Raw genomic sequence first — 27,407 nt, forward strand, 5'->3', positions numbered from 1 at the left:
TGCCCACTCTGTGGGCTAGGACACCTGTCAGCTGAGGAAATGGGCAGGACTGGCAGGCCCAGGGGATGGGAGCTGCTCCAGTTTTCACCTGTGGCGTCTCACTATTTGGCCCACAGAAGGCCCCCTGAGAGGCATCTGTAGAGTGAATGAATGAGTGAATGAGTGACTGAATGAACAGGTGCTAAGCACTCAGAACAGCATCTTGCTTGCAGAGCCAGTTACTGGGAAAGAGAGCACTGGGCCCTCAGCAGAGTCCTAAGGCTAGTTCTGCTATGGGCAGGGAGGCCACAGCAACACCAAGTCTCTACAGCAAGATGGAGCTACAGGGGCTCAATTGTAGAGATGGGAACACTGAGGTCCAGAGGAGGAGAGGCTTGCTTGCCCAAGGTTGCTGCCTAGTCCCATCAAAGGAGACTTCAGGGCCTCCAATACTCCAATGCTTTTTTTTTTTTTTTTTCGTGGTGGTACTGATGTTTGAACTCAGGGCCTTGTACTTGCTGGGCAGGTGCTCTGCCACTTGAGCCATGCTCACACACCTTTTTTGCTTTAGTTATTTTTCAGATAGGGTCTCACATTTTTGCCCTGGGCTATCCTCCTACCTGCACCTCCCTAATAGTTGAGATTACAGGCCTGTGCCACCATATCTGTTTTTTTGCTTGTTTGGTTTGTTGTTTTTTTGAGACAAGAGTCTCACTATGTAGCCCCATCTGGCCCTGAATTCTCAGTCCTCCTGCCTCAACCTCCTGGGATTAAAGGCATGAACTACTATGCCCAACTCTAGTATTCTTTCACATCAACTAAGAGATAAAGCAAATTTGAAAACATGGCTTAACTCTTTTTAAAATAGAACTTTATTGTAAGACCATTCAGAACTACAGAAGAGTATGTTTAAAAGCACATTCCTGAACCCCAAAGATAACTGTTGTGTCTTTCTGGCTCTTGATTCTGCGTTTTCTGTCACACACATTTGGTGTCTTCTTTTGGCCTTTGTTTTTTTTTACACAGCAGTAGTGTCATTCAGCGTTTTGCTTTCTTCACTCCCAGTGATAGCTGGGACAGCAAGGCAGCAGGGCTACGGACGCCCTGGAAGAAAGAGTGGGGTGTGGGGTATGTGGGCGTGGCATGCATGTGTTGGGGCACCAGGGGGAGTCCCTGCAGGTCACTAGGCACAGGAGGGGCCCCAAGTAGAGCAGCCTCCATCAGCAGCAGCCACAGTCCACACTGGCTCGCTCACTGCCACACACCCTGTACCTCACTCAGGGCCTGGCACACAGTGGGTGTTTCTTTCTATTCCTAGACAAATGCCACAGACCCCGGGTGGAGCCTGAGGTGGGACGTCTTTCCCCGGGCCAGCTGCCCCAACCTGCTGTCACTGTTCTTGAGGCCCTAATGAGAGGCTGGACCAGGGGGTCTCCAGGGCTTCTTTCCTACCGCAGCTGCGGATTCAGCCCACTCCCTCATTTCACGGATGAGGAACTGAGTTTAATTTTGTCAGCTGCCTTAGAAATCCACTGGGAAAGGGGGGCTTGAGTTTGGACGTGCTGTGAAGGCTGTCACCATGTACTGAGCACCAGCTGTGTGCCGGGCACCAGACTGGCTGAGAGCTCTACACAGGCTGCAGGAATCTTCAGAACACAATCAGTGAGGAAACCAGAGACTAGGAGTAACCTGCCCAGCGTCACACAGCAAGTCTCTGACCAAGCTGGAGTCTGCGGGAACCTAGCTGAGGAGCCTCACCTCTCAGCCAAAATCAAAAGAGAGAGAACTGGGCTGGACCTACCATCCTCCAGAAACTTCAGGGCACCTCTTCATCTTTCCCCACTTGGCCAGACTTCTACGTGTAAGACCAACAGAGACATGGCTGGAATACTGGCCCTGGAAGTAGTTGGCTTGCAGAATTGGCTGGCAGTGCGTTGGGTGCAAGAGGCTTCTGATGGGTTCCATGGCCCCAAGCCCAGTCCACCTCCCTGCCCTTGCCCCCAGCCAGCTTCCTGGGGCTGGGGTGGATCCCATCTTCATTGTTCATCTCCCCCCACACCTGGGGTTGGTGTCTAGACAGACGAGTGTCCTACTGAGAACAGAGGCAGCCCTGACTAGGAGCTACAGTTCCCATGGCAACAGCATCCCCCTCAGCTGGCAGCTACCTGATAAATAAATAATCAGAGGTGGGGGTGGGGAGTTAAGGGCTGGGGGAGGGGCAACAGGGAAGCCTGGGGCTTCATGTTGGAGAGGAGAGGGGCTGGTTGGGCTCCAAGTAGGCTGGGGAGGGGGCTAGTATTGCAGGTGAGGGAAAAGATGGAGAAAAGTGGCCGGATGGGAGAGGTTTGTCCTGATCAGAGAACCAGAATTTAATGACAGGTGGGCATGGGGACAAGGGGACAGGAGGGAGACCCTGACCTAAGGTTTCTAGCTTCTGTGACTGAACACATGGGTGGGTAGGTGGGGGCTTAGAACACTGGTAATGGGCCAGGCTCGAGCATGTTACATTTACAACGAATTTTGGGTGTAGTGGTACACGTCTGTAATCTCAACACTCAAGAGGTTGAGGCAGGATTGGGAGTTCAAGGCCATCTTGGGCTACAAAGTGAGTTCCTGTCTCAAAACAACAATAAAAAAAAAAAAAGGCTAGGGATATAGGTCAGTGGTGATGTGCTTGTGTAGCACACTCAAAGCCCTGGGTTCCATCCCCCGCACCACAAAGAAAAGTCCACCCAGCCATTCAGAGTGTAGGTGGTGATAAAGGGGCTGGAGGGTGCCATGAGCACGCATTCCCTGTGACATGAGAGGCACAGAATAGGTGCGATGTGGCCCTGGGCCCTGTGGTATTCGTGCCCTGACTGCACGGGAAGATGAGGTGCACCAGGGTCAGGGTTGTAACTGGGGACCGTGGAGAAGTAGTTTAGCTTTGAGCACCTGTAGTGTACCCAGCACTGTGTACACTAGACACTCCACAGAGGGCAACAGTGTGGATCCCTGTCCTCATGAAGGAAGAGGCGAGTGGCACCTTAGCCAATGATCAGTGCCCAGAAAAAATAAAGCTGGGAGCAGTGAGGGCATTAAGCTGAGGAATATGATTTTAAATAACAGATTCCTTATGACCCTATGTCTAAATCATACCCATTTTGTTGACAAACTGAGGCCTGGGGAGGCTAGTGACTTGCCCAGAGCTATAAAATATGCAGTGGCACTAGGGTTCCAACCCAGGCTTGGCTCCTAACCACTAGGTCACCCTGCCTCTGTGGCAGAAGCCACAGAAGAGGATGTCTGAGGTCAGAGGAGTGAAGAAAGCTGAGTACTGAAATGTGTCTGCTGGATTCAGTAACACCCAGCTTGCCAGTGACCTCAGCAGCACTGTTCATGTGGCTGAGCAAAAAGCCACACTATAGTGGGCAGAGGAGTAGCAGGCAGCCAGTAAAGACCTTTTAGACAGTTTTGAGTGTTGAGATAGACTGGGTTTTGTGTTTGTGTTGGGGTTTTTTTTGGCCATACTGGTGTTTGAACTCAGGGCCTCATACTTCCTAGGTAGATACTCTATCACTTGAGCCATTCTGCCAGCCCTTTTTGCGTGTGTGTGTGTGTGTGTGTGTGTTGCATATTTTTGAGATAGGGTCTCGATTTTTGCCTGGGCTGTCTTTGAACTCAGATCCTCTTGATCTCTGCCTCCTGAATACCTAGAATTAGCAGCATGAGCCACCGGCACCTGACCATGGGGACTATTTCTCAGTGGAAAGATGAGTTTGCAGAAGAGCGCATGGATGTTGCAGTGCAGGTTCCTGAGAAGACGGGAGGAGCTGGCTCTAGAGTGCATGGGGAGTTCTTGGCCTTGGCTAGGAGGAGGGCAGAGCCTCAGATACAGTCAGGGGTGGGGACACCAGGCCACCACTGAGGAGGGTGCAGTGATCCCAGGAGGACTGAGAACAGCAAGATCTGAAACGGTCATGGTTATAGGGAAGAGTATGACTTCCCCAGATAAGCAAGTCGAGTTGTGGGATTCTATCCAGAACCCTCTGGAAGCCAATGAGTGTACATCTGCAGTGGATGCACATTGTCCCGGAGTCACTTTCTCCAGCACCTGTGGCCACTGTGTAGACGCTGGTAAAGTGAATGGCAGGGCCTGTCCAGGTGGCTGCTCCTGACAGCTGTAGGAGAGAGGCAGAGGAGGGTAAACCCTGGGCTTTGGGTGAGGCCAAGGTGGAGGGATTGTGGGGTCCCAGCAGAATGAGACTTGACCATTTTGAGGCCGCTGGGAAGCAAGCCAACTGGTTCCAGAGGGGCTGTGGAGGCAGGGCACTGTGGGTGAGGAGATGTGGAGGCCAAGGTCATGGGAAGGCTTTTGACTGACTGGAGATGGAGGCGCTGGGATGACTCCATATATGGGAGTAGACCAGGATGACTCAGAGAGGAGCAAGACCTGTAGGCCAGCAGTGGAAGAGGGTGAGGTGGCCACAGGGTCACAGGTTCTGAAAGCAGCATGGGGACCCAGCAGCCCATGCTCAGACTGAGGAGCACGGAGAAGAGAGAAGCAGAGTCACTGCAGAAGCCGCAGGGGAGCAGCAGGCAGAGGGTGGGGCACACAAGAAAGGAGCAAGGACAACCCAGGGCACCTGCTGGCTTGGGAGGGCACGGGAAAAGGGAGGGCAGGGTTAGTGGGAGCAGCACCAAGCCTTGTGGAGATCAAGGATAGAACAGGAACATGGGACCTACCCTGTAGGCCTTGGCAGGTGAAGGAAGACAGGTCTTTGAGGTTTGACTGACTTGTCCTGGTCTGTCACTCTGAGACTAGTGTCAGGGAACTCATCCTCTGTAGCTGGGCTCCCATGTGGCTACAGTGGCATTTGTATTTTAGGAAAAGCACTGGGCAGGGGCGGCGGTCCTCCTTCCCCTGGCCCACTTAGGAGTGATTCCAGAAGCCTGCTCCACCTGGCCTGCAGGCTCACCAGGTAAAAATATCCCCAAAGCCAGAATCTGCAAAGGAGCGGGCTGTGGCCAATTCCTCTCATCAAAGTAACAGTCACACTGAGGCCACGTGTGATTTATGGACACAGCAGCCTTCAGATGCCTGTTTCTGAGCTGGTGCAGCCCGATGGTGACAGTGGTCCTGTTTTCTTCTCATGATTGCTAATTAACTGTCTATCTTGGCTGCACAAGCAGAGGTACTGGAGTATTTGACTTGGTTTTCCAATAAAATGTAAGAACTTTAAGAAAAGGGCTGTAGCTCAGTGATGGAGTGCTTGCCTAGCGTGCACAAGGACCTGAGTTTGACCCCAGCACAATAATAATAATATAATAACTTTAGATTTGAGATTATTTATAAGACATTGAATCTCAATTTTTATTAGTGTCTTTTTGGTGGTGCTGGGGTTTGAACTCAGAGTCCAAAGCTTGCTAGGCAGATGCTTGACTACTTGAACCGTGCTCCCAGCCCTTTTTGCATTTCCTTTTTTTTTTTTTGGCAGGGTTTGAATGCAGGGCTTCATGCTTGCAAAGCAGGTGCTCTACCCCTTGAACCACACCTCCAGTCCATTTTGCTCCACTTATTTTGGAGATTGGGGGAGGGGTGGTCTCACGAACTATTTTCCCTGGCTGGCCTTGAACCTTGATCTTCCTGATCTCAGCCTCCCATATAGCTAGGATTACAGGCATGAGCCACTGGTGCTGGACTGCTTTGGTTATTTTTTTAAGATAGGGTCTTGATTTATGCCTGTGCCAGCGTGGACCTCAATCCTCTGCATAGCTGGAATGACACGGCATCACACAGCTGCATGTTGAGATGGGGTCTTGCAAACTTTTTGCCCAGGCTGATCTCAAACTGCCATCCACCCAATCTCTGCCTCCATTGTAGCTAGGATTCCAGGCTTGAGTCATGGTGCCTGACTGAATCTCAATTTTAGTAATAATTTTTTTTTTTTTTTGGTGGTACTAGGGTTCAAACTCAGGGCCTCACGTTGCCAGGCAGGCGCTCTACCACTTGAGCCACTCTACCAGCCCTGAATCTTGTTATGTCGACCCTTGATCCTCCTACCTCTTCCTGCTGAGTGCTGGGATTACAGGTGCAAGACACCACCCCCCGAATTTGTCTTATCCAGGCCTGGGCCATAGTACTGATGACACTGATTTCCCAGCCACCTCCCTACTAGACTGCATTCCCAAAGAGCAGGGACCACAACTTACTTCCAGATCCCAGGGCTGGCCCAGGCCTGGAGTGTGGGCTAAATGTCCTACATATATGTCAGTGAGGAGCCCCAGATGGCTGAGGACGGATCAGATGTCAGGCTGTGGGTGAATGAGGGCGTGATTGTGGGTGATGACAGGGGAGTGATGGGCAGGAACACCCAGTGTCTGTGTTCAGTGGAGAGGGAGATCCTGGTAGGCAGTGTGGGAGGCTTTCCTGTCCATGGAGGATGTTGAGCTGCACTTGGACCAAGGAGGATGTGGGTAAAAGAAAGGAAATGAAGGTGAGACTGCAACGCCCCTTGGAATGAAGGATTGAGCCCAATCCTTGCAGGCCTTCGGCGCCAAGCTAAGAAGCTTAGGCTGTTAAGTCTTCTATTAATTAGCCACCATTTATCACATCTAATTGTTTGTTAGTTTATGTGATATCTCCATATCCTGACTACAACCTCTCAGGGGAGGAATAATCTTCTGTATTTATATTTAAGAAATAGTTCAGAGAGGGAAAGTGACTTGCCCTAACTCACGCAGTGGAGCTGAATTGGAACCTCAGTTTGGGTGACTCCAGAGGTACTGCTGCTTTATTATTTTTTAAAACTATCTCATCCTGTTCACTCTACAGCTGGACCACAGGAACAGAGGGGTTTTGAGCAGGGGGTCAAGATGGGGGAGTGGGGAGATCATCTCTCAAATGGGATGTATTTGGACAGGATTCTCCCTGCTATACTGCAGGCCTGAGCAGCTCTGTCACAGCGTCCTCCTCCACCCCCCCCACCCCCCCCCGTGGAGACCTTCTTTCCTAGGACCGGCACTAGCTGATTTGAGAACATCCAGTTAGACTCCAAAGCAGCAGCACCACCAGGGCTGGGCAGAGTCAAGGGAGAGGACAGGACAGTGCACATGGAGGAAGCAGGGTGTAGGGAGCATGAGAGAGACTGAGGCATTGGGCCCCACATGAGCCTGGACCTTTCTCCCCAAGGTCAGCAAACCATGAAAGTCAAAGTTGGATTATCTAGTCCTATGACTGCTACACATGGGACAGGAGCCTGAGCCCCTTCAGAGAAAATGACCTGCCCAAGGTCACCCAGCAGGCAGAGGTAGACCCTCCAACAGAGGCTGCATTTCTCAACTCCTGAGCCAGGGCCAGCTGGGAAAAATGGCACATTGGTACCTAGATGACACAGGCGGCAGAGAAAGGCCTATTCTGCCACCACCCTACTGTGTGACCTTGGACAAGTCACCTCTCTGAGCCTCATGTTCTCTTTCCTCAAGATGAGACAATGGGCCCAGCTCTGCCTTTCTGCCAAGGAGCAGCCAGTGAGAAGTGAAGGTGGAAAGCTCTTTCCAACCTGCAGAGCTGTGAGGGGAGTCACCAACCACAGGCAGGCTAGCACCAGATAAGAAGGTGCCAGGGTTGAGCCTGGCAGTGCCACTCATACCCTTGCCCAAGCCTACAGCTTCCCTGGTCTCTGCCCAAGCTTTGCCATCTGTGTGGTGGTATCTGCTCCACCTCCTCCTGCCTCTTTGCCAGGAAAAGGCTTCAGAGGTCTCCTCACTTGACCAGAATCTTCCCTCTCTTTCCCCAGCCATGCCTTCTCTCTTCTCTGTGTTGTTAGGACTCTTAGTTCCAAGGTACAGAAATCAGAAGTACAGCCAGAAGTTATGGTACATACCTGTAATCCCAGCTACTCAGGAGGCAGAGGTAGGAGGATATCAGATTCAAGGCTAGCCTGGGAAAAGTTAGTGAGAGCCTGTCTCAAAAACAAAATTAAGCTGGTTGCCGGTGGCACACGCCTATAATCCTAGATGTTCAGGAGGCAGAGATCAGGAGGATCACATTTCGAAGCCAGGCACATAGTTCGAGAGACGCTATCTCGAAAAAAAAAAATCACAAAGAAGGGGCTGGCAGAGTGGTGGAGTGGCTCAGGTGTAGGTCCTGAATTCAAACCCTGCAAAAAAAAAAAATTGAAACAACCCCAAAACAGGGCTGTGGGCATGGGTCAACTGGTAGAGTGCTTGCCTAGCAAGGTCAAGGCCCTGGGTTCAATCAATCCAAGTACTGAAGAAAAAAAAAAAAGGAAAGAGAAAGAAAGGAGAAAGGAAGAGGGGAGGAGAGAAAGAGGGAGGGAGGGAGAAGAAAGAAAAGGAAGAGAAAGAGGAAAGAAGAAAGGAAGGAAGGAGAAATCAGAAGTACTGGGTGGGAGTGCTTTAGGCATGACTAGATTCTGGACCTAAAACCATGTCCCCAGCACACTCCCCTTGCTTCTTCCACCCTCCTCCCACTCTCTTTCTGCCACTAGCTATGACTTCCTCCTCCCAAGGTAGCAAAGATGGCCACCAACAGCTCCAATCTGATACCACTCCTTTCAGGTATCCTGGCAGATAGAGAGCAGCTCTGTCCCAATTACCCCAGTGATCCCCAGGGGAGGCACAGGGTGGGTGCCCATCCCCAAGCCCCTCTGCGTCTGTGGTTATTTGGCTAGACCTGGCTTTGCTGCCCAGTCCAGAAATGGAAATGTGATCACCCAAGCCACAGACATGGAGTGGTGGGAGGTGATTTTCCAAAACAGATGGATTGTGTCACCTCCAGGAAGGATGGTGGACAAACACAATAGTTATCCTTGACACCCTTGTTCCTAAATTTACCAGCTAAAGATTAGACTTAAGGACCTGCTGGAAAGGGGTGTTGATTGAGTCCTATATGTTAGCTTTTGTTGCACGACAAATCACTTCAAAATGTCATGGTTTAAAGCAACCATTTTTTGTTTTTTAGCTCAGGATTCTGTGTGCCAGTGGAATGGTTCTTTTGATCTGGGCCATGGGTCTGTAGTTAGCTGGCAGATTGCCGAGCATGGGAACCATCTAGGATGGCCTCGCATGTCTGATGGTTGAGTGGCTGTTGGCGGGGTGCCTTGGTTCTCTTCTATGTGTCTCACATCCTTCCGTGGTCAACTTGGGCTCCTTGACAAGGTGGTTTCGTTACAGTGATGCCAATGGACAAACCCCAGTGCACAAGCATTTTCAAAGCCTTTGCTTGTGTTCCGTTGCTAAAGTCCCATGGGGGAGAGCAGGTCATGTGACCAGCACATCATTGGTAAGAGAGGGCTTCGCCAGAGAGCCCAGAAACAGGAAGAGGAGGAGTGTGAGACCAATTTTTGCACTCTACTAGACCTAGGAAGGAGAATGAAAATTGTCCCTTCTCTGTGGCCCAGGGAACACATGGACCAGGACAACCTCCAACTAGGGATCCTTGGAACAGGTGACCCAATGCAGAGACTTCCCTGGGCCCTTCATGGCTGTGGTTCAGCTCTCTCACCAGCTGGAGAGAGACCCTACAGTGGGAAGGGACAGGAACTCAGGTTGCCAGCAGAGAGGGCCTCCTGGGCAGGAAGGAGGGTGCTTTGAACCCTGGCTCACCAAAAGTAGTGATGAGGCTTAGGGACCCCCATCCCATGCCCACAAAATTGGCTCTCCTCCCAGCATCCCTTTGATACTCAGGGGGCTGGATGGCTATGGGTCTTGTACCTCATCACCATGGTAACTGGTGCCACCTACTCCACAAGACCAAGGGGGAGTTAGCTCCTTCCCTCCCAGGGGGACAGGGGACAAGCCTGTCTCTTCCACAGGTGGCTGCGCTGCAGCGGCAGATCTTTGACTTCCTGGGCTACCAGTGGGCTCCCATTCTGGCCAACTTTCTACACATCATGGCGGTCATCCTGGGCATCTTTGGCACTGTGCAGTACCGCTCCCGGTACCTCATTCTGGTATGGCACACCAAGCTCCCTTCCCAAGCCAGCCCCTCTCCTCAGCCCTGCTCGCCCAGCCCTCCCTAACCCTCCAGCCAGAGCTGTCCCCTGACCCGACACTGGCCACCCAGACCAGCTGGGAGGCCAGATATCCAAACCTCAAAGCTGCTTTGCTCAGAGGAGGCCAGGTCAGTATTTTTCATAAAAAATTTCCCAGGGAAGTTGTCCAAACATGATCGAGATATATATCATTTAGTGACTGCCTCCCGTGTGTCAGGCACACGCTCAGAGTTTCATATGCTGTGCCTCATCTGTGCAAGAGCCCTGCAAGATGGAAAGACCCTGCTTCTCCATTTTCCAGCTGAGGAAGCTGAGGCCCAGAAAGGCTACAGCCTTTCCTGAGGTCACACAGCTAGGAAAAACAGTGCCAGGCCAGCTATGGTGGTACGTGCCTGTAATCCTAGAACTCAGTCAGCTGATGAAGGAGTTTGAGGTCAGCCTGGACTACACACACAAAAGGAAAGAAGAAAGGAAGGAAGGAGGAGAAAGGGAGGAAGGAAGGAAGGGACAAAGGGAAGATGGAAGGAAGGAAGAAAGAAAAATCAGGGTTTGAGTATCAGGTCTGGAGTGAGGGTTCCTGGTCTGGAGGGGCAGGCCACATCTTGCTGAGTTTCTCAGGGTGCCAGGGAAGCTTCACCAGGCTCGGCTTCTGACCCTGCTGACTGGAGCATACGGGGTGGCTTTGAGCTCAGTGGCTCCTGTACTCTAGCCGCAGGGGTCTAGTACCCCCGGCACCCTCCTCCACCCCCTCTTTCTAGGCCTTGGTTCCTGACGGTCTCTCAAACTGTTTCCAGCTGGACTCGCCCATGTTCCCCACTGATCCTCAGTGACGTCATCGAGCAGGTGTCTTGAGGAAAACTGTGCTATTATGTAGTCAGCAATGCCAATGGCACTCAGTGCTGTGCTTTAAAAGCCCGCTCACGTTCGGTCTAGGGTTTCTCCCACCTCTCACAGGCTCAGCTCCCAGGAGCCAAGTGGCAGGGCCAGAACAAAACTCTCTGTCACCTGATATAGGGAGTACAGGAAGTTCCAGGGGCCACACCCAGTAGCACTGTCTGCCAGATGGCAGCCACCTGGACAGTAGGTACAGGAACTCAGGTGAAAACATCCAGATCCAGACCCCCTTTGCCTTCGGTCTCTAGCCATGATCATCGATTGGATGCTGTCCTCCCCCACAAGTGGCCACACATGGGTTGTGGGATGTAGCCAAGAGGTCCTGCTGACCTAACCACACTACTTCCAGCCTCTCTCCCAGTCAGGTAGGAGGTTTGCTGGGCTGCCCCTGTTGGCCTGGGCAGACCCCACTGACAGCACTGTGTCACCTCCCCGGTCCCTTTTACCTAGACTTCAGCCACAGGCATGTGTGAAATGACCCACCCTTAAGCGCAAGCGTCAGGTTTTAGGATGACTTCCTGACTCTTTTGGTCCAAGTTCTAAGTTCTCAGCATCCTTCAACCATTGCTGACTCTACCTTCGTTTTCACTGAATATCACAACCACTCACAAGAATTTTACTCCCTACTCCAGAAAATCCCAGTCCCGAGTCAGGCATCGTGAATGGTGATACATGCCTGTAATCCCAGCACTTGGAAGGCTGAGGTAGGAGGATTGTGAGTATGAGGCCAGCCTAGGCTACGTAGCCAGACCCCACTCCAAACAAATAAATACATTTTTTAAAAATAAGTACACATTTTTTAAAAAAAGAAAGTTGTAGTTCTCTGCCTGAGACCTTCTGATGACCTGTAACTTCTGGTTACCAACTGTGGTGAAAATGCACCACTTTCTAAGCGACTTCCTGTGGTGTTGGCTGATTCATCGGCCACCACACCGGGCTCTGGCATCACAACGTGGTGAGTTAGGACAGCAACGCCCTTGCTGTCTAGTGACTTGCCATCTGGAATACAGTTCTGAAAGTTTATCTAAATCACAATTCCTAGGGGTTCATATTTGAACACCATCCTAAAAATTCACAGGCAGGCCTGGGATCCTGGCTCAGATGATAGAGTGCCAACTAGCAAGTGTGAAGCCCTGAGTTCAGTCCCTATCCAAAAAAAAAAAAAAAAAATCAGAATCAGTAAATCTGGAGGTAGGACTCAGGAATCTGCTTTTTTTCTTTTATTTAAGAAATAGGGTCTTGGGCTGGAGGTGTGGCTGTAGAGCGCCTGCTTTTCGAGCCTGGAGCCCTGAGTTCAAACCCTGGTCCATCAAGAAAAGAAACAGAGTCTTGCTGGGCACTTGTGGCTTACGCCTGAAATCCTGGCTACTCAGGAGGCTGAGATTAGGACGGTCACAATTCAAGGCTAGTCTGGACAAATAGTTTGCAAGACCCCCACCTCCAAAAAAAGAAACAGTCCCTCTACATTGCTCAGACTGGCCACGAGCCAGTCTCCTATGTTCAAGCAATCCTGGCTTCCCAAGAAGCAGGGACTGCAGGTGCACACCACTGTGTCTGGTGGCATCTCCATTTTTAACAAACTCCCAAAGTGTTTCCAGTACATTCTAGAGATTGCTGGTTCAGTGGCCGGTGCTCTCAGCAGAGTGGACATGACTTGGATTCGAGGGCCAGCGCTCCCTCTTCCTAGCTGTGTGATCTAAAGCTTACACCTCCTCTTGGCCTCAGATTAATGATTTCTAGAGGACAATGCCTGCCTGGCAGGGCCCACCTGAGGACTGGATGGATGTAGGAATGACTTGCACACATAACAGTGCTCTCTGAATGAAGCATTTATCGCACTTTCCCCTGCTAAGGTCCCCACTGCCCTCGAGCTGTCTCCATTGACTCGTCCCCTCCCCACTCCCCCAGGCCCCACCCTGAATCCACCTCTGCTTTCCCCAGTATGCAGCCTGGCTGGTCCTCTGGGTTGGCTGGAATGCGTTCATCATTTGCTTCTACCTGGAGGTCGGACAGCTGTCCCAGGTAAGCACAGCCTGGCCCTCCCATCCTCCCCCAGGGCTCATAGAGTGCTGAAGGTTCAAGAGCTTTCCCCACCCTGTACACACTCACATCTCTGCAGCCTCCCCTTTCCCCATTTCTGGCCTCCTCTGCATTTCTCAAAAACAGTGATGGAACAGATAAGTCTAAAGAGCCGTCTGTGTGAAGATGGGCTGGGGTTCTCAGTGGACCACAAACTCAGTAAAAACCAACAGCGTGCCTTGGCCCAGAAAACTGCTCTCAGGCCCCATGAACAGCATCTTGTTCAGAGCAACCAGGCAAAAATGCCATGCTGGTTTGGGTTCTTTGCTCATCAATATTTTTCAGAAAGGAAAGAGACTAGTGTTTGTTCAGGGAAGATTGAGCAGACTATGTCATATGGAGAACTATTGAAGAAAGTGGAGTTATTTAGCTTGAAGAAGAGCTCAGAGAGACACTAACTTCTATTTTTAGAAATAAAGGAGGCAAGCTGGGCCCCAGTGGCTCACACCTGTAATCCTAGCTACTTAGGAGGCAGAAATCAGGAGGGTCACAGTTTGAAGCCAGCCTGGCAAATAGTTTGAGAGACCCTATCTTGAAAAAAACCCATCACACACACAAAAAAAGGGCTGGTGGAGTGGCTCAAGGTGTAGGCCTTGAGTTCAAATCCCAATACTGAAAAAAAAAAAAAAAATGTCACAAGGAGTTTTGGCTTTGTGGATGAACCCGGCTCAATTTGAATCCCAGCTCCAGCGTTTCCAGCAGTGTGACCCTGGGCAAATGGCTTGTCCTCTCTGAGCTTCTGTCTCCTCTAGGAAGAGGAGGCAGTAGCAACCCAGCTTCGTGTGGTCCAAGGTGATGAAATGAGATCACACATCTTAATACTTGGCAAATGCTTAGTACATAGTGACTCTTGGTCTGATTGAAGGACAGCCTGGAAGGATGAACACAGGGCTGCACACCCTGAGTGAGAACTGAGTGAGACCAGGCCCATCTCCATGAAACAAAGGGGAGACCACAGACTAAGGAGATGAGAGGTTTGCCCAGGGTCACACACATAGCAGTGGAGCCAGAATAGGCTGTGAAGGGGTCTGTATGGAGGAAGTCACCAATGGGTGGTGAATTGGGCCTTCTCATTTTTACTGGCCCTGCTAGCTCTGAAATTCAGAGGCTCCCGTGGGCTCTTTCCAGCCCCTTTCTATCTCAGCAATGGGAACCTGGGGCCTGCATGGTCATTCGCTGCCACCTGCTGGCCAGATGTGGGATTGCAGGTGCAGTCTAGCGCAAGCTGCAACAACCCAGATGTGAAGTGAGGCCTGGGGAGTGTCCACCCTCCCTGCCCCCAGCTCAGTATCCCAGGCCCCTCTGCTCCCAGGACCGGGACTTCATCATGACCTTCAACACATCCCTGCACCGTTCCTGGTGGATGGAGAATGGGCCAGGCTGCCTGGTGACCCCTGTTCTGAACTCCCGCCTGGCCCTGGAGGACCACCATGTCATCTCTGTCACTGGATGTCTGCTTGACTATCCCTACATTGAAGCCCTCAGCAGTGCCTTGCAGATCTTCCTGGCGGTGAGTCCTGTTCCCTCACCCACATGTCCTCCTAGGGGTGGAGGCTTCCATCCCGACCTCTTTACCCCTAGGTAAGAGGGGACAACCCTAAGTCTGCCAGTCTGAATGTGCTTTTTCATGGATAGGTGAAGCTCAGACCATCTTTAATTTAAACATCTAATACACCCCCCTGTGGCTTCAGATAAGTCACTTTCCTTCTCTCAGTTTGTTTCCTTATTCACAAAAAAGGAAAGACAATCCCAGCCTCATAGAGTTGTGAGATAAGAAAGGGGTCCAAGAGAGTACAAGTTCCATTTCTAGGGGAGTTTGAACTTCTGCTTGAGCCATGCCACCAGCCCTGTTTTGTAGTGAGTATTTTCAAGATAGGGTCTCGAAAACTATTTGCCTGGGCTGGCTTCAAACCATGATCCTCCTGATCTCTACCTCCTGAGTGGCTAGGATTACATGTGTGAGCCACTGGCACCTGGCTCTTTTTTTTTTTCTTCCCAGGGTAACTGGGAAAACTGTGGCTCTAAAAGGTAGCCTGGGAGGCTGCTAGAATGAAGAATGGGGCCAAGGATATTTGACTTTTAAGTGTAGGCATTTAACTTGAACTTGTTATAGTTTGCCAGATCCAGGCATGCCTCCCGGCCAATTCGGGGTGGGTGGGGGAGGAGGGGCGTCAGGAAAAAAACTTCCTCCCTCTGAGGTATTATTTCCTCTCCCAGCTGTTCGGCTTCGTGTTTGCCTGCTACGTGAGCAAAGTGTTCCTGGAGGAGGAGGACAGCTGTGAGTAAGCCCCCCTCCCCAGGGAAGTGGGGCAGAGTGGCACCGCGCCACTGATGCTTTTCAGTACCTGGGACAAGGGCTGGAACCGCCCTTGGCTGGAGGAAGCCAGGGAGTTCCTTTCCAGGGAAAGAAGAGGCTGCAGGAGTGGATGGGGGTCTTCGTAGCCTGCCTATTCTGGACTGCGGCCCCAGGCGTTCAGATGTCCTGTCCACGGCCCCTTTTCCCAGCCTGGCTTCAACCCCAGCACTCATCTTGTCCTGTCCCCAGGAGCCTTCTCTCCTACAGGACTGCCCCGCCTCCCATGCTCTGTAGTCCAGGGGCCTTGAACCCCAGCTGGCCTGGAGCCCTCCTCACTGGCCTCGCCCCTCACCAGCCTCCCCCCACCCGCTTCTCTAGCTGGGCCTCCTGGGGCTGGGGCGGAGGTGGGGGGGCAGGGGGCTGCTCTCAATTCTTCCCTTTTAGGATCCAGCCTCTCCTAACTCGCCCCCTCCCCTTCCGCAGTTGACTTCATCGGTGGCTTTGACTCCTACGGATACCAGGCGCCGCAGAAGACGTCGCATTTACAGCTGCAGCCTCTGTACACGTGGGTCCTGCAGTGGGGCCGGGTGTGACTGGAGGGACCTGGCCACTAGTGCTGGGGAAAGAAGGGGACGGAGGAGTGGAGGAGTGGCGAGGGCAGCTGGATCTCTCGGCCTGTGTACGCCCCTCACCAGCCTTTGTTTCCTGCAGGTCCGGGTAGCTTCCTCCCTGCTCACTCCCCGGCTTCGCGCCCTTCGGCCGCTGGACTGACTGCGGCTGCCACGAGCTCCATGCAAGATAGGCAAGCGCGCCCCCTGGCGGCTCGCGCCGAGGCCTGCAGCTACTAGCTACAGAGGACTTGGACTTGAACTTGACCCTGGACCTTCACAGCCGGACATCAGGGGTGGGGCGGGGCGGGACGGGGAGGGGGATCGCAGGGTTTGTATTTTTTTTAATCTCAGCCTTGGCTTGCTCCAGGGCCTTCCTCCCTTCTCCAGCCTCTCCCTTTCACTCCGCCTAGCATCTTGCCTCCTGTGCAGAGAGAAACTGCAGGACAGACAGACTCACCCCATCTCACCCTCATTCACCAGCCCTGGGGAAAGATACTGTGAACTAGGAATAGGAGTCCTGGGTTCCAATCGCAGTTCCATCATTGACATCCTGTGTGACATCTGGCAAAGCCCTTGCCCTCTCTGGGCCTTGGTTTCCCCACTTCAAGTAATTAAAATGATCCCTTAGCAGATGGACTCATCTAGCCTTCTCATTTGACCCTTAGTTCCCTGGGCGAGGTTGGGACTTTAATTCCCACTTTGCAGATATGGAAACTAAGGCCCAGAGATGTGAAGTGATTTGCTTGAGGCCACACAGCAAGGCTTTGGTGGAGGCAGGCCTTGAACACAGTGTACTCTCTAGTTTCAGACTCCAAAACCCAGTGTCTGGTCTCTGGATTCCACTTCCAAGCCCCTGTTCCAGCTTGGTCACTTCCACACTCACACACCACCCCCACAACTTGCCAGCACTACTCTTAAAGCAATACACCCGTTCATTCTCTTGTTGGGAACCGGATGGACAGAACCCAAAGCCCTGAATTCAGCCTGACCCACAGGGAAGGTTTTCTAGACTCTGCCTCTGACCCTTGGCAAACCTTTGAAGCTCCCTCCTCACTTCACCCCTTCCAGGTCCCTCTGGGGCCAGGCCTCCTACATCCATGATCCCATGCCCCTCCCCCAGCAACCCCAATGGCTCCATCTACTTCTCACCACTGTGGCTCCTAGGGGAGAGGACCGGTCAGTGCTGCCTGGACACCAGTGTGTATGGATCACCAGCATTTATGACCTCTCCAAGGTCCAGAAGCAACTTCTGGCAAGCCCGGGAGTGCTGAAGAGGCAGAATGGGGTATGGGTGACTGGAGGGTCAGTCACCTTTCTGAGAACAGGCAGGGGTGAGAGCTCTTTTTTCCTATCTCCCTCTACAGACACCCTCAGGACCCTGTGCCCTGGTTGGTGAGTCACAGGTAGGAGATTCAGGCTTCAGTGTCCCAGTCTATAAACTGGGAGTGGCCTGGGGACACAGAGGGAAGCCCAGGCCATGGAGATGGCTTTCACACTGGACCCTGTCATGGTGACCATGTCACTTCTTGCTCCCCACTCTCTGGTCTTTGCTGAGCTAGGATGGCAAGCCCACCCCAGCAACCCATCTGCAGTGCTGTGCCAAGTAGCCAGCCCCAGGCTGGGCTGCTACCCCACCTCTGGGCCAGTTCCTGCCTGCAGCCCTTGCTTCTTCCCCCAGCCCCAGGTCTCTCTTTCTATTGAACGGGTTTAACCACTGGTGCTCTGAAGACTTTTGTTTTTATAAGCTGGTTTTGCAAGGGGAGAAAGTTCCTTCTCACTGGGATCTTGCAAGGCCAGGCATGCGCCCTTGGCTTCTGTGCAGGTGGGCTGATTAAAGATGGTGTTTTCTTCTCTGTCTGCCTGTTCTGCCCTCTGGGTCAGAAAGACCTCCATAGGGACAAGTCCCTGCATGAGAGTGGGCAGAGCCGTGGTCAATGTTGGGTTGCTGGCCTGTGCTCAAAAAGGATCACAGAGGCCGGGCGCCAGTGGCTCACACCTATAATCCTAACTACTCAGGAGGCAGAGACCAGGAGGATCGCAGTTTGAAGCCAGCCAGGGAAAATAGTTCATGAGACCTTATATTGAAAATAACCAACACAAAAAAGGGCTGGTGGAGTGGCTTAAGGTACCACAAAACCCAATACCAAAAAAAAAAAAGACCAGACTGAATCTCCAAGGTAGACTTCATACGCCCTTGAGAGACTCCTGTTTATTTTTCTGAGTAAGTGCATTCTGTGTTGATGCTCTAAATCTCCTTTGTGTCTTAGCTCTGCCCTCTTTTTTGGGAGAGAGAGGGATAATACCAGGATTTGAACCCAGGACCTCATGCTTGCTTGGCAGGTGCTCTACCACCTGAGCCACTCCTCCAGCCCTCTGCCCTCTTCTTGACAACTGAACTCCTGCTTGAAGTGAGCTAGCAGACAGTGCTTTCCACATGGGTTCCTGCATCCTAACCTTGACATCCTGGATTCTTTTCTGCATCAGTATTCCACCTGAATTTGAATCTTGGAAGTTTTCCCCTAATAATGTGGAAGTTTTCCACAGTCACTCCTCCCAATGCCCTAAGTCCCCTACGCCATCCCTGTGGATATATCTGGCCTTCAAGGTCAAGGGAAAATAAGTCAGACACTGCATTCTAGGAGCTCATGGTCCAGTGGGAGCACACTTGGTGGGCTGGCAGAGGGCAAGTGCTGGCAGCAGAAGGTCAATGCTGAGGACATGTCGAGGCAATTGTTGAAGAGCTCAAGAGAAGATCCAAGAGCTCGGGCAGCAGCAGGGGCACAGGTGTGGAGGGAAAATGTGTGGTGTTTGGGGTAGGAATAGAACAGGTCAGAGGAAACTTCGGGGGAAATGTGTTCCTGTCCTGTTGTCATCATAACAAATCACACCTTTAGTGTCTTTTTTTCTTTTATTTTTGTGTGATGGATAAATTTATTGTATACTTCTGACATGGGTCTCACCAGGCTGAAATTGAGATGTCTGCAGGCTCCTTCCTTTCTGGAGGCTCTGAAAGAACCCATTTCCTTAGCTTTTCCAACTCCTGGCTACCTTCCTCCATCTTCAAATCTGGCAACATCCAGCTCTCTGACCGTTCTTCCCTCACATTTTTTTAAGGCCTCACATTAGATTGGGTCCTCAGTTTAATAACATTCACAAAGTCCCTTTTGTCGGGTAACATATTCACAGGTTCCAGGGATTGGAGTGCAGACAGCTTAGAGGGGCCATTTCACCTCCACAGGAAAGGAGCCCGATGTGAGATCAATGGGGAGCTATTGAAGGATTTTGTCCATGATGCACTTGATCAGAGCTGCTCTTTAGAGAGCAGGGCTGGGAGGGTGGGTTGAAGGAGACAGCAGTGTCAGCAGTGTCAGCAGTGTCTTGTCTGCAGGAGGCTTAGCCTTTGTTGGGGTGGGGGGGCAGGGAGGGGTGAACCTGGGAGCCAACAGGGTGACGACCAGCATGACCTGTGGCAGGCAGGCAGGCACCCAGGTCCAAATCCCCGGTTCACCACTCTGGAACCAGCAGAGCTGGTCTGCCCCAGAAGTACAGTGGCCCACCCCCAGCTCCTGCCATCCTGGGCCATCTCCCAGCAACCTTTGCACATTCAAATAATCCAGGTAGGACAGACCATCTTCCAATGACTGTTCAGTCATTAAAATGCCCAAAAACGTTCTCTGAAACAGTAGACTAGGAGTTGGCACTTAACAAGTCCCCTAGGATGTATTGACAGCATTTTCTTAGGCACACTGGAATTTGGGCCTTCAAACTCCTAAACAGATCAGGGATGAGATAGGTCCCAAGGACAAGAAGAGACACTCCCAAGGCGATTCATTACTGTACAGGGCCAGGACAGCTGGATCCTGCAGAGAATAAGAACCCCTTCAAATCCAGATTCCTGAGGCCCGTCACCCAGAGATACCAAATCCACCATCTCCAGGGCAGCAATGGGACTCTTTCACTAATGCCCTGTGTGATCCAGGTTTGGGAAATCCTAGCCTGGGGAAAGAGGCATTCAGACAGTTTTTAAACTTCGTCTAGCCTGGCTGTGGTGGCTCCCGCCTGTAATCCTAGCTACTCAGGAGGAGATCAGGAGGATTGCAGTTCAAAGCCAGTCCTGGTGAATGGTTCCTGAGACCCTATCTCAAAAATTCCATCACAAAAAACAAAAGGGTTGGTGGAGTGGCTCAAGGTGTAGGTCCTGAGTTTAAACCCCAGTAGTGCAAAAGAAGGAATGGAGGGAGGGAGGGAGGAAGGAAGGAAGGAAAAGAACCTCCGTCTCCACCTATTCCATGGTCATGGATGGTAAGGATGAAATTCAGGGCCTCCGGCACGGTAGGCAAATGCTACACCACTGAACTACATCCTCAACCCCAAGCGGAATTACGTTGAAGTTCAGAATGACTTTTGGTAAGTGACAGTCTTAACCAGTTTTACTTATTTATTTGTCTTTGGTGGACTGTCCACTTCAAAGTCTGTAACCAACTCTTAAATTAGGCATGGCTTTCACTTCCTCCTAGCCAAGACAGAGGCAGGGCTCTGGGGAGCTGGGAGGTCAGCTGGAGCCCTGCCTTTCCCTCCTGGGGCCTCTCTGCAGCTGCTGGAGGAGGTGTGGACAGCTGCACATCACATGCAGTCCCATGTGGTTTTCAGTCTAGCCTGCCCTGCAGCCAGCCCCAACAGGTCCAGCCAGGTGCAGCTGTAGAAAGAGCCCCACACCTATGTTCTAGTTCTTCCTCTGCTCCCTCCCCCACCTGTGACCTGGGACAACTCCTCCCCACCTGGCATGGTGACTGACTTCATGGTAAAATAAGAAGAGTGGACTTTGGACTTTGGAGGATATTCCCGGGCATTCCTGCCAACATTCTGGATGAAGCATCTCAACCCACCCTGAACCTGGGCTGCCTTTCTAAAGCAGATCCTTCCGTACCCCCTATACCAGCCATTTGAATTCAAATATTTAGTAAGCTGCCAGGCGTGGTGACTCACGCTTGTAATCCTAGCTACTTGGGAGGCTGAGGTCAGGAGGATCAAGGTTTGAGGCCAGCCCAGGCAAATAGTTCATGAGACTTCATCTCCAAAATAACCAGAGAAAAATAGACTAGAGGTGTGGCTCAAGCAGTAGAGCACCTGTTTTGCAAACACAAATCCTTGAGTTCAAACCCCAGTCCTACCAAAAAAAAAAAAAAATGAAAAAAAGAAAGAAGCATCTAGTTTGTACCAAGAATCAGAGATTCAGTCATGAACAAAACAGACAGTGCTTCCTGCTCTTGTGGAAGATGTCTTTGGGAGGGGATATACACTGCATAAGCAAGTTAAGATCTGTGCTATATCAAAGAAATGTCATGGAACCAAACAGGAAAGGAGCACAGGACAGGACAAATCCCCCCCCATTTTATTATCACCATTATTGTTGTTGTTATTATTATTTGCAGTGCTGGGGATCAGGTCAGTTAGGGAAGATCTTTCTGAGAAAGTTTTTGATTTTCTTTTTGTTTTGGCTGTAGTGGGATTTGAACTCAGGGCTTTGAACTAGGCAGGATCTCTACCACTTCAGCCACACCTCCAGTTCAAGAAAGATTTTTGATAATAGTCCTGAAGAAGTTAGGTAGATAGAGACTTTTTGGCTTTTGCGGTTTTGCTCATTTGTTTGGGTATTTATTGTTCAGTTTTGTGGTGTTAGGTTTCAAAAACAGGGCTTGTGCGTGCTAGGCAAGGGCTGTACCACTAAGCTACACTCTCAGCCCCAAGAAGTTAGGTTGTGGGTTAGAGGTGTGGCTCAGTGATAGAGCGCCTGCCTAGCAAGTGCAAAGCCCTGAGTTCAAGCCCTATTACTGTCAAAAGAAAAAAGTAGTTAGGTTGAAACTAAGCAAAAGCTACAGCAAGTGCAAAGACCCCAAGATGACAATGTACCTGAATACTGAAGAAATGCAAGGATGCCTGTATGTCAGGATCAGGGCAAGGAAAGGCGAAAGCAGTAGAAATGGAGGCAGAGCAATGGCACCAGACACTATACTGGCCTGAAACCTTGTCTTTTCATGTGAGTACAACAGGAAAGGACAGGAGGAACAGCACAGCTGGTTACTATGTGGAGAAGGTCAAGGGCTGTCCAGATTGGATGCCCTCAATTATAATCCAGATTATAGGTGCTGGCAGACCACAAAAGGACAGCATTGGCAGAGGTGGGAAGAGGCTGGATTCCCATATATTTTGAAGATAGGACCAACAGGCATTGCTGCTTGATTTGGACTTGGAATATGAATGAAGGGGAGTCAGAGGAGCAAGATTTTAGGCCTGAGAAAGTGGAAGGATGGCATTGCCATGGAGACAGGGATGACAGCAGCTGGGGCAGGTTTGAGAGGAGTCTGGCATTTGGGTGGGAATGTGTGGAGTTGGGGATGTGTGCTAGGCATCAAGTGAATATGTCAAGGATAGAAAGTCTGATCCTTGGTGCTGGTCATGATCATGAATTCAGTCACCAAAGGAGTGAATGTGGCCAGAGAGAGGGCTAAAGATGAAGTCCTAAGGCACTTCCACACTTAGAACTAGAGAAAAGTAGGCAGAACTAGCAAGGAAGTCTGAAAGTGGAGGAAAACCAGGGAGCTGACCCAAACCAGCACTCCAGGTTATCTCTTGGGTCACTGGTTTCACTGTCCAGAAATCTTTTCTTTTTTTTTTTTAGTGGCACTGGCGTTTGAACTCAGGCCATCCTGCTTGCTAGGCAGGCAGTCTACTGTCTGAGCCACTTCCTCAGCCCAAGAAATCTTTGAGCACTTCCTGTGGTCCAGGCACTGTTCTAGACCCTGGGGCTGCAGCAATGAACAAGACAGACAGAGCCCTTGCTTTCTTTGTTGGCACTTTTTTCTCTCTTACAACTTCTTTCCCATAATCCAGAGAAGGTAAGCTCTGTTTCTGACATCTTACAGACAGAGGAACTAAAGTTGGGAAGAGTGAAGCCAGTCTATGTAGCTAGTGGCAGGATCTGCGTTCAAATCCAGCCACCCACCCTGGTTCACTCGAACCATGGGCACCTACTGTCCTGGGAAATTCTGATGCCCAGCCAAGGTTAAGAACCACTGCCCTAGGAATTGGGAAACTCTACTCTATTGCAGCTGAGGAAGTGACCCCAAAACTTAGCAGCTAAAATCAACAAACATTAGCTCACACAGTTTTTGTGGGCCAGAAATCCAGGAGCAACTTAGCTGGGTGGTGCTGGCTGGAGTCTGTCATGAGGTTGCAGTTAAGGCTTGGTCAGGCTCACAGAGGTGTGAGGGCTTGACTCAGCTAGAGGTCAGTCACATGCCACATGGTCTCTGTTCCTTTTCCTGACAACTTCACTATTGGACTGCTTGAGTGTGTTCACGATATGGTGGCCACCATGCCCCAAAGCAAGTGGCAAGTGATGAGAGAGAGAGAGAGAACACAAGCCCAGACACTAGGAAGACCTAGTCTCAGAAGTCACAAGCCACCCGCCACCAGTGGTTCACACCTGTAATCCTAGCTACTCAGGAGGCAGCAATCAGGATCAGGGTTCGAAGCCAGCTAGGCAAATAGTTCTCAAGACCCTCGCTTGAGAAAACCCATCACAAAAATAGGGCTGGTGGGGCTGGGGGTGTGGCTCAGGTGGTAGGGTACCTGCCTACTGAATGTGAGGCCCTGAGTTCAAACCCCAGTATCACCAAAAAAAAAAAAAAAAATAGGAGTGGCCCAAGGTCAAACCCCAGTACCACAAAATAAAAGAACAGCTTGTCAAAGGCATGCTGCAGGGGGACAGGGGAAGGGGGCATGGCATGTGAGAGAATTTTTCAGTTAGGAGGAACCTGGGGTCGTTTAGTGGAAACCCCACTGCAGTGGTTTCAGAATGCTGGCTATCTGACAAATTGATTGTCCAGTTTGACACTCACAACCCTAGGAGGTGGGGACTGTTATCTATAGTTCATAAATGAGCAAACTGGGACTCAGCAAAGTTAAATATCCTGCCCAAGGTCACGCAGCAAGTTGCAGGGCTAGGACCTCAGTCAGTATGTTTCTGACATCACAGCCCTAGCTTTAACTTTTGAATTTTTTTGCATCTAAGAACACTGCAAAGTGGTCACTCAGCCTCCACCTGAAGAGACAGGAAGCCAGCTACCTCTCTGGCGGGAACATAGAGGTTGCAGGGTCTTTCACTCACATCCCGGTCCTGGAAAAGCAAGCAGCCCAACTGAAGCAAGAAGTCAACAGACCAAACGAAATACACAGCTGTGTATTTCAAGTCACTAAGCATTCATTGGAAAGCAGTCCAACACCACTTACTTGAATAGAGTGTCTAGAGGCGACACACTCGGCTGATGGCTACAGGGGCACTTGTTCCAGGTGAGCTTAGGGTGGGCCTCTGCGTGACCCAGTGAGAAGGAGTTCTCCTGGCCAGAGTTTCTCACACTCAGCACCATTGCCATTTGGAATTGGATAATTTCTTTTTTTTTTTTTTTGAGTTTTGCAAGTTATTTATTAAAACCTTATGCATACATTGTTTGGCTGTAGAATTCTAAAATAATTTTTCAAAATTTATCCCAAATCACAGAATGATTATAGTAAAGGAATACATAAGTCACTCAGTTTGTCTCTCAATGTGTTATACAGAGAATCATTTGCTCATTGGTAAACATTACCTCATCTGCTTCTTCACCTTCTTCACCGTAGCCATCATCCTCTTCAATAGCGTCTCCAGAAAAGCATAACACTGATTTGGGGATTATACACTTACGCAAAAAGTGACCAATTTCAGTCTGCAGCAAGGACAGCTTCGGAATCATCATCCAGATCTCCACTGTCAGGAATTTTAGGAGGGGCAAAACAATTAAAGAAAGAGCCACTGGAAACTGTGCTAGTCACAATACGAACTGTTCCACGTCCCTTGTGTTTCTGCGTCTTCTTAATGGTTTTCAAAGTGACATTCTTTCCCTTTCTCCAAGCGATTTGGCACCCTGTATAGCCCATAATTTCTGGTCCATCAAAAGAAAAGGGATCGGAATCGTCTGGTTGTGACCTCATCCTACATGTCCTTGTCAACACTTCATTTGTTAAATATTCATTGGGTTCAAAGTGCAATTCTAAGCTAAAACTCATAGGCTGGCCGGCATCTGAGAACTTCACTTTAATAGCTTTCAAGTGTTTCAAAATAGGTTCTTCATCTTCCTGAGCCATGTCACTGAGCAAGCGACATTCTTAAAAACAGCCAACCAAACTTCAGGAATTCCTTTAGGGTCTTCTTTTTCTTCATCCTTTTTCTCATCTTCAGTCTTGGCCTTTTCTTTCGGCCCCTCCGAAACTTCACTGCCTCATCTGGCTTCCATTCACATTCTCCTTCCGCAGGTTCATCAATCGCATTCATGATCTCAAATCGTTTATCAAACGGAGGCTGGTAGAGAACAGCGTACTTCCTTTCAGGATCATGACTTTCTTCATACAATTTGGCGTCTATCTGTGCACATTGAACTTGAAGGTTTTTGAGAGCATTCACTCGTCCTTTAACTACCCTAAGCAAGTTGGCAATGTCTGCCATGTTGCAAGAGCTCCAAATATTGGCAGCTAGTACCGGAGCCAGGCGGCCCCCGCTGCGGAGGCAGTGACTCAGGGCGGCGCCGCGAGCAGGTGGCGCTAAAAAAGCCTGGACAATTTCTTGCCATGGGAGGTCACTCTGTGCACTGGGGGTGCTAAGTGACATCCCTGGCTCCACCAGGGATGCACTCCTCCCCACCAGTTGTGACAACCAGAAATATCTCTCACCCTAGGGCCAATATCAGTCCTGGTTGAGAACCACTGTTATTAGATAGGAAATAAAGTGGGTAGGGTCGTTCTGGGAAGGAATGAGACTTGGATAAATCACTCAACGTGAGCCTCATTTTTCTTATCTGTAAAATGGTGTGCTAATCAGATTTATTGGGATAATTAAGTGAGAATGCCTGCAAAGCACCTGACACATAGTAGGTCCCAGTAAACGTTAACTTCTTTCCAGCAAGGACAATGACAACCCAGAATGCCCAGTCTTAACAGACTAAGAGCTGCTTCCCAAACTGTGACCTTTGCACTCCATACTTGGGCTTCAGAGTCCCCGCCATAAAAATGGCATTGGGTGAAGGGAGGAACAGAAACTGAATTAGTGTCACCCAGGTCCCACTTTTATTTATTTATTTGTTTATTTATTGGCTGCATTGGGGTTGAACTCAGGGCCTCAGGCTTGCTAGGCAAGCACTCTTACCTCTTGAGCCACTCCTCCAGCCCAGGTCCCACTTTCAAAAGCAACATTGATTAATAATTACTTTGCTTTTCTACAGCTGTCCCAGCTCTGTAGGGCAAGAATCATCACAGGACTCCCTGGAGAGTTGATGATCCCAATCTGAAACCCTTTTTGTGACAGGAACAGGGTCTCATTATCAGCCTAGGCTGATTTTGAACTTCTGGGCTCAAGTGACTCTACTTCCCCCCCATTCCCAGTGCTGGGGCCACACCATGCCCAGCTGCAGCCCGGCTCTTTACTTACTTATTTTTGTTTCTGATTTTTTTGGTGGGACCAGGGTTTGGACTCAGGGATGGTCATCTGTGTGACCTGGGAGGGTAGAGGGAAATAAAGGCTTGGGTACCAAGCCAGGCAGGTGGCTGCTGACAGAGAGAATTAATATTAAATGCTTACCAGAGTGCCAGATGGACACTTATCACAGCGACCTGTGAGGCAGCTGTCATTTTATAGGTGAGGAAACCAAGGCACAGGGAAATTAAGTTCCTGGGAACGTAGCTCTGTCACAGAACTTGGCCTTGATAACCAGTCACTTTCTTCTCGTTCTGTCTCTCCACCCCAGGTGCTATGCATCTGTCTGCAGCCCCACCCAAAGACCACACTGTCTCCAAGTCCCCTGCAATACGCATGCCCACTCCCCAGACCTGAATGAGATACATGTAGCCTTGGCTCCTATCGTGCAAGCTCTGTACAGCACATAAGGATCTGGGGTTCAGCTTTGCAAGGGTTCAGGACAGTGGAAAGTAGGTCAGAGGAAAGGGTCCCCAAGACTATGCTGGAGCCATTAAGAAGTACGTGCTCTCTTCTGGGACTGAGAGCTAGAAAGTCAGTGAAAGTCCAGAGCTGCTTGACTTGTAGCCAACCAGCTTGGCTGCATGGAAAAGAGGACTGAGAGATGACAGACATGGGGCCCTGCAATCTCCTCTTTGGTTAGTTCGAGGAATGTTTCTGTTCCCTGTAAGTGCCAGTCCTGCTGAGGATCTAACCCAGGTCCTCCGGCATGCTAAGCCCATTCTCCACCACTAAACTACACCCCAGCCCTTGTTTGAATCTTAAGTGGGCAGGAGACCCAAGTCCAGTCGTAAGTCATTTAGCAGCGAGTCTGAACATAATGAGCACGCTCAGAAAACACCACTGGAGCTGGGAGCTGGTGGCTCATGCCTGTAATTCTAGTTACTCAGGAGACAGAGATCAGGAGGATCGCAGTTTGAAGCTGGCCCAGGCAAACAGTTCATGAGCCCCTATCTCTGATGGTAACCAGAGCAAAACCGACTGGA

The 27,407-nt window shown here is 50.5% G+C and overlaps 1 protein-coding gene and 1 pseudogene across 4 annotated transcripts in view; one reads left to right on the plus strand and one right to left on the minus strand.

Moving 5' to 3' along the window:
• The window catches only part of Nkain1 (sodium/potassium transporting ATPase interacting 1), a 41,758-nt gene extending 24,048 nt beyond the window's left edge, over window positions 1–17,710 (plus strand). For 2 of the 4 annotated variants that reach the window (XM_074080736.1, XM_020156603.2), the window contains 6 exons: window positions 9,798–9,935; window positions 12,813–12,893; window positions 14,263–14,460; window positions 15,168–15,228; window positions 15,730–15,811; window positions 15,958–17,710. In XM_074080736.1, the coding sequence (XP_073936837.1) occupies window positions 9,876–9,935; window positions 12,813–12,893; window positions 14,263–14,460; window positions 15,168–15,228; window positions 15,730–15,811; window positions 15,958–15,967 (492 nt within the window). In that variant the 5' untranslated portion in view covers window positions 9,798–9,875 and the 3' untranslated portion in view covers window positions 15,968–17,710. Of the gene's footprint in view, window positions 1–9,797; window positions 9,936–12,779; window positions 12,894–14,246; window positions 14,461–15,167; window positions 15,229–15,729; window positions 15,812–15,957 lie in introns of those variants that run through there. The other 2 variants (XM_020156611.2, XM_074080737.1) reach the window with 2 other exon arrangements.
• Window positions 17,711–24,205: 6,495 nt separating this feature from the next.
• On the minus strand, window positions 24,206–25,398 carry LOC109681736 (nucleosome assembly protein 1-like 1; annotated as a pseudogene).
• Between the last annotated feature and the right edge of the window lie 2,009 nt (window positions 25,399–27,407).

This window comes from Castor canadensis, chromosome 7 (assembly GCF_047511655.1).
Source record: "Castor canadensis chromosome 7, mCasCan1.hap1v2, whole genome shotgun sequence".
Classification (NCBI taxonomy): domain Eukaryota; kingdom Metazoa; phylum Chordata; class Mammalia; order Rodentia; family Castoridae; genus Castor; species Castor canadensis.